At 36.6% G+C, this 6,833-nt stretch overlaps 1 protein-coding gene across 1 annotated transcript in view; it reads right to left on the bottom strand.

The window, feature by feature from the left end:
• Window positions 1-1,080: 1,080 nt before the first annotated feature.
• The window catches only part of acox3 (acyl-CoA oxidase 3, pristanoyl), a 21,631-nt gene continuing 15,878 nt past the window's right edge, over window positions 1,081-6,833 (bottom strand). The window contains exons 10-12 of the mRNA XM_016289105.1: window positions 4,115-4,182; window positions 3,912-3,998; window positions 1,081-1,851 (exon numbers count right to left, since the gene is read on the bottom strand). Coding sequence (XP_016144591.1) covers window positions 1,732-1,851; window positions 3,912-3,998; window positions 4,115-4,182 — 275 coding nt within the window. The 3' untranslated portion in view covers window positions 1,081-1,731. The remainder of the gene's footprint in view (window positions 1,852-3,911; window positions 3,999-4,114; window positions 4,183-6,833) is intronic.

Genomic DNA, 6,833 nt, shown 5'->3' on the forward strand with positions numbered 1-6,833 from the left:
CAGATTGAGTTAAACCTATCGGACTGCACCATCTAGAGTTTCATGCCAGAACTTTGTATTTATTTATTTAAAAAAAAATGGACAATTTAGGAATTGCACAATACTTCAAAAAATCCATTAGATTGCCTAGTTCAGTTTAAAGGGGTCATATGATGCTGCTAAAAAGAACATTATTTTGTGTATTTGGTTTAATGAAATGTGTTTATGCGGTTTAAGGTTCAAAAACACATTATTTTCCACATACTGTACATTATTGTTTCTCCTCTATGCCCCGCCTTTCTGAAACGCGTCGATTTTTACAAAGCTCATCGTTCTAAAAAAGCGAGGTGTGCTATGATTGGCCAGCTATCCAGTGAGTTGTGATTGGCCGAATACTTATAAGCGTGTGACGGAAATGTTACGCCCCTTACCATACTGTGATGATGCCCTGTCAGGCCTGCATTTGTGATTGGACAAATGACAAACAACAAGCCCTACTCTACACTGCCCAAAAAACTCGCTTTAAATATATAAAATATAAAAACTCTTTAAATATAAAAAACGTACTTACAGTCTTTGAGTCAGAACAGCCGGCATTGTAGTCTACTCTCCCAGGATCAGGAAACAGTTCTTTAAGATTAAGCAGCATGGTCAGAGGCAGAAATCAACTCAGTAAAACTTTGCATGGCACATAAAGTCCTCATTTAAAAGTATTGCTCTTTGTAGTGTAGAAGACTTTTTTATTTCAAATGGGCTCTTATAGTTTGGCTGCATTGCATCAGGTCACATGCATTCAGCGTAGACAGTGTTAAGTATTCCCACCTGCACCTGCTTACACCATGTCCAACCTGTCCCAAAAGCATGAAATGACAATAACAGCTGTTTTGAGTGTACTGAATCTGATGCACGGCCCAGCCATCTTTAAATGGGAGAAATCATCTCTGAATCAGCCATCTGTTATTAACGGCGTTTCCATAGTTTAATGCAGTATAATCTGCATTAGTCTAAGACTGTCTCATGCTTCAACATGGGATAATATATCATATAACATACAATTGCACTGCATTCATGCGTAAATGAAAAGAATTCAAAAATATTTATTTAGATAAAAAGTCAAGATTATAATTACATTCTTACATATTAAATATCATGTATTAATCATACATACAAGCGTTTGTGCTCAAAATCATTCAACATTACATAATCAAACTAACATTATGTAAAATAACCAATCATACATGTGCACTCCCAAGTAGATCTATATGAAAGCAGTTATCAACATGTGCATTATTTGTACAATTAGTTAGCATCTGAACACTGTGATTGTTGAGGGTTTTGTTATGATTTAGTTGTTTGTGCATTCAAACAATAGAAGCTTTCAACATAGCAACATTTATCAGTCAAACCAAACAAATGAGTTTATCATGGCACAATGAATTAGGAAGTGCTATAATAAGAGCTCTTGTTATTGTTTACAGTACATCACAAATCTTCCTTTATTCTGATATTAGTACGTTTTAGTGAATCGGTTTATAATTTTACACTAAGATCAACATGGCTGAGATTCTTCTTGGACTTTTCTAACCTCCCTGTTCCATAAGCGGTTACTATCTTTCAATTGATAAACTCAATTTATTAATGACAACCATATGACTGTATTATAATATCATTATAAAATGTATTGGCTTTCAGGACAAACAGATGAATGTTTGCAATGATCCTGTTTCCCTAACAATTTTCCAGCGTGAAGAGTTACAGTTTGGCTCGGAGAGATCCAACCGCAGGTTTGTCAGAACAAAACTCGGCCCACCAAGATGGCCGTTCCAGGACGTTCTTACCCTGCATGACTGTAGACCACAGGTTTTTGTAGAGCTGAAACACATGAACAGACAGATACTGAATCACAAAGTCCTTATTTACAAAAAACACTTGCACTGCTGGACCAATATAAGCTCAGGTCATGTGCCTTGATATCAGTAACACCTCTACAATTCCACTAAAACCAGGATTTCTGCAGGTTTGATGAAGGAAAATGTCTTTGACTAATACTTTTTTTAAAAGCCAAGTAAAGAAAATTCAAGGAAAAAGCTGAAGGGAACATAATACAGAACATATTCCCTTAATGTAAATGTCTAGAGAACACACAATGAGTTGTATTAGCTACACTTCAAAGTTTGAAAACATAACTTCCAACTGATCTCCATTACTTTTCAATTTATTTGACCAAAAATAATTATGAATGCCTTTGCTCGCAACTACTAGAATATGGAAATAACTTTTATCATACTTGTGATTACACTGAAGTGCTGTTTTTCGACAGCTTACAGTTTTCTAATACAAACATCTAAGCATCCTTAAATCAAGACGCATTTACTTGAGAAACAAAATGACATAAGAATTCTTGTTTTCTGTGGAATTGATACAAATTAAGTTCATATATATATAAAACAAAAATTGTGTTAAATTTTTCCAGACTTCATTCGCATCTCAAGCAAATGCATCTTGAGTTAAGGATGTTTAGATAGTTGTATTGAAAAACACAAATACTTAGGAAGACATTAATGCATGCAACATTTAATGTCATGACTTCATGCATTTCTGCTCTGATTTAAGACTTTTTTGAAGGCCTTAATTTGTGGAAGGGAGAATTCAGACCTTTAAGACCTACAGAAACCCTGTAATAGAAAGAAACAAGCATGTGGACGGCTTTAATAAATGAGTCTTCCCTTTTATCAGAACCTCAGATCATGAGTCAGAAAATGAACTCAAGGCCAAAGTGAAGAGTTCATTTCCAGTAAACATCTCCCCAACTGTAAATATGAAGTGTCTCACTCAGCAGGGGAATCCGTATAAAGGTCTCTGTGTCAGTGGGGCGTGTGTGTGTGTGTGTGACTGCTCTGCTCTGTCTAGTGTTTCAATAAAGCAGTTTTTTCTTATACTCAGAACTGTATGGCCTGCCAAACAAGTGCTGAGAGAATATGACTGGAGGAATGAGTCAGCAACCATAATGTCTAGTCAGAATCACGTTTCTAAAGGGATTTAAAACACCCTTAAGGGCAGTACAATGGAAAAACCCTCCAGATTTTCCAGTTGCTGGGAATTAGTTTGTTTTAATTAACTTGTCTGCTTTTTTCTTGCCATTTTGTGAAACGAGGAAATAAATCCACCACCCAAAGTTCTAATAATTGTTGATTTTATTAGCTGATGTTGACTTTGTGACACATTAAGCTGTAATATTTTCCAGTAAATATTGCATCATCACTAGCTGTCAGTCTCAAATGCCAACTTATTTAATAGACTAGCAGGAAAAATTATTCTGTTTAGAAAAAAACTTTTTATTTGTCCACATCTTTAAACAACATGTACAACTTGATGGTATAATTGATGCCCTAAATACGTGAACAGTACTTTTGAAAATATATAATAAAAAATTATGTGCACTTACATGAATATACAAGACTAAAGTCATAACAGTGGCTTTAAAATGTCTTTAAATGTGGATACACACACATCACTGGTCAAAATGTTGGAATAATTATTTAAAAAAAATAATAATTTAATGTTTAAAAGTCTCTTATGCTCTCCAATGCTAAAAATGTTTAAATTCAAAAGAACTGTTTATACATTAAATACACATGAAAACACATGCACACACAAAAAAATGTTTTGAGGTTACTTTGCTAAGAAGCCTGTGTGAACTCAAAGGAACTGACTTCAAAACAGATCATCCACTAAAAATCACCTTGCGACCATTTGATTAAAAGTCACTGAAAAAACAACGGGTAAGAAAATACTTTTTTGGAGTCACTGTAAATTAGATGATCACTTCTGCAGCTTTCAGAGACATTTGTCTACAATAAGTGATTCCACAGTCACAGTGGAGGATTGGCGAGTCTTCTTCCTCATGTGTGCCTGTGTATGCGTTCTCTTACCTCACCATCTGCTTTGCCAATGGGTGAGTTCAGGATGAAGTCAGGAGGAGCAATCACATCAACCAGCGCCACAGCATCATCCCTCAGCTAGACAGAGAGAATGAGAGGGCACCTGCAATGTTGAAGCCTTCCTGATGTTTGCATCGTCATGCACTTATAAGTGAGGGTGTCTGAAACTGAACTACAGCTAAAACAACACTAACCTGCCCACACAGAGTGAGAATGGCTGTGTGGATGAAGTCAACCGGCTGTCGACTAGAAAAATAACCTCCTAAAAACACAAAGAGACCATAATGAAAAATCAAAAAGCTGTTCAAATGTTTGAGGTCGATAAGATATTTTTGTAACACTTTATTTCGACAGTCCGCTTTAGGCATTCTGCTGACTTTAAGTAACTTTGCAACTCCATGTCAACTACCTGCCATTAGAGTGTTAGTAGACTGTCTGCTTAATATCTGCTAACACTTTATTTTGATGGTCGCCCAACAGGCTTTCTACTAACTCTGCAAGAACATCAACCGATTCTACTAACCCTAATCCTAACTTTATAGTATACTAATACTCTAATGAAAGTTAGTTGACATGTAGTTGCAAGGTTACTTATAGTTAGTAGAATGTCTAAAGTGTAAGTGTATCAAAATAAAGTGTAAGTGATTTTTAGTAACAATGTATAATAAGGTTCCATTTGTTAACATTAGTTACCAACATTAGTTAATGTCAACTAACAATAAAAAAAATACTTCTAAAGCATTCTTAGATAATGTTAATGTTAAATCAAAAGGTGTGTCTGCTAGCATTATTTAATGGAGTTGAACTAACATGAACTAACAGTTGTGTTTTTATTAAATAATTTAATCAAGAATAAGTATTGTATCAAATTTATTTTTCATTGCATTAACTAATCTTAAACAACCTTTTCTAATGTTTTGAAAGAACATTTTATGCTAATCAAGGCTACATTTATTTGTTAAAAAAATAGTTAAAACAGTAATATTGTGAAATATTTCATTTGAAAATAACTGGTTTCTATTTGAATATATTTTAAAATGTAATTTATTCCTGTAAATAATTTTTTAGCAGCCATTATTCCAGTCTTTCAATGTCACATGATCCTTCTGAAATCATTATAATATGCAGACTTGCTGCTAAACAAACATTTCTTATTATTATTGGCCATGTTCACACAGCAGCAGAATACGGTTGTCAGTCCTGTTTTTGAGTCCTTAATACGGTTACGTTCACACACACAGTATTTACGGGCGTGACAACCGCATTCTGTAACCGAACTCACACCCGTAAATATTCAGGACTCACAACCTGAACACACGCGCTGTGGGAACGGAACACGACTGGACTACTAATGGTCTTTCACATCATACAGCACGAGAGAGAGCCGCTCTGCCACACAAACGTGCGTCTATCGTGTGTTAACGTTACGTGTTTTCATGTGTGTTTTCAGTAACTTACAGTGACTGAGAAATAAGCCGTGTGTCATCTGAAAGTTTTAGATCCCCAGAGCCGCTCCCATCAGTTCTGTGTTCTGCGGTACTGCGATACAGTATTCTAAACACAACTGTAAGCTGCTGTGTGAACGGGACATTTCGAGACTCACACCTGTAAAGAAAATGCGGTTGTCAGTCCCAAAAACTGACAGTGTGAACGTAGTCTTTATCAATTATCAAGGTAGTGTATGGCTACGTTCACACTGTCAGGTTTTGGGACTGACAACCGCATTTTCTTTACAGGTGTGAGTCTCGAAATGTCCCGTTCACACAGCAGCTTACAGTTGTGTTTAGAATACTGTCTGTATGAACGGTCAATGGGAGTCAAGCCTGTATTCCTTACCAGTAACCATAGCGACAGTGACCAAAGTAAAATACCAAAGATGGCAATGTCCATAAAACTGAATATCTTATCACTTTCCGACAAGAGTCCAATCGGGCTGCGATTTCTTTGTCAAATCTTCATTAACCGACAGCAGCTTTTAAAGGGGTCATATGATGTTGCTAAAAAGAACATTATTTTGTGTATTTGGTGTAATCCAATGTGTTTATGCGTTAAGGTTCAAAAAACACATTATTTTCCACATAGAGTACTTTATTGTTTCTCCTCTATGCCCCACCTTTCTGAAACGCGCCGATTTTTACAAAGCTCATCGGTCTGAAAAGCGAGGTGTGCTCTGATTGGCCAGCTATCCAGTGCGTTGTGATTGGCCGACTACCTCAAGCGTGTGACAGAAATGTTACGCCCCTTACCATACTGTGATGGCGTGTCCCGGCCGGAGCGACGAGACCAAACCAATAAAACCCATTATAAATTAGGCATTTGTTGCATCCAGTGGGGACATAATTACCGATTATAAAGACTTATACTGTCTTTTCACTCGTTGCGTATCACGCCGCGTAAACATAAAACCATGTCTGCATTTGTGATCGGAGAAACGACAAACAACAAGCGCTACTCTACACTGCTCAAAACTCACGTTTGAATCATCAGTGGCAAATTCTTTAAATATGAAAACATACTTACAGTCTGTGAGTCAGAAGCGCCAGAGTGTCCTTGCAAAGTTAGAATTGCCCCACTTTATAGAAACAGCCTTTGTGCACAGACGGCATTGTAGGCTACTCTCCCAGGAAACAGTCCTTGTCCTCCATAAAATGCACTGCACACATCTGAATATTTGGGTTGAACTGTTCTGGAAGAGTGTTGTAAATATAACTTAACCACTGTTCTTTGTGTGAACATTTGGGCGGTGTTATGCAAATCTTCCCACACAGTGACGTAGACATGTGGGGGCGTGTTAGAACGAGTCGTTTTAGGAGGGCGTGGACGAGTCTTAACTTTTATAAAGAATATCTCTTTGGTTTGAGACTTTAGTCTTTGCACCTTGTAACACTCCAAAGAGAAAGGAAAACTTGAAAT

The sequence above is a fragment of the Sinocyclocheilus grahami genome, unplaced genomic scaffold (genome assembly GCF_001515645.1).
Source record: "Sinocyclocheilus grahami isolate Dianchi unplaced genomic scaffold, SAMN03320097.WGS_v1.1 scaffold240.1, whole genome shotgun sequence".
Classification (NCBI taxonomy): domain Eukaryota; kingdom Metazoa; phylum Chordata; class Actinopteri; order Cypriniformes; family Cyprinidae; genus Sinocyclocheilus; species Sinocyclocheilus grahami.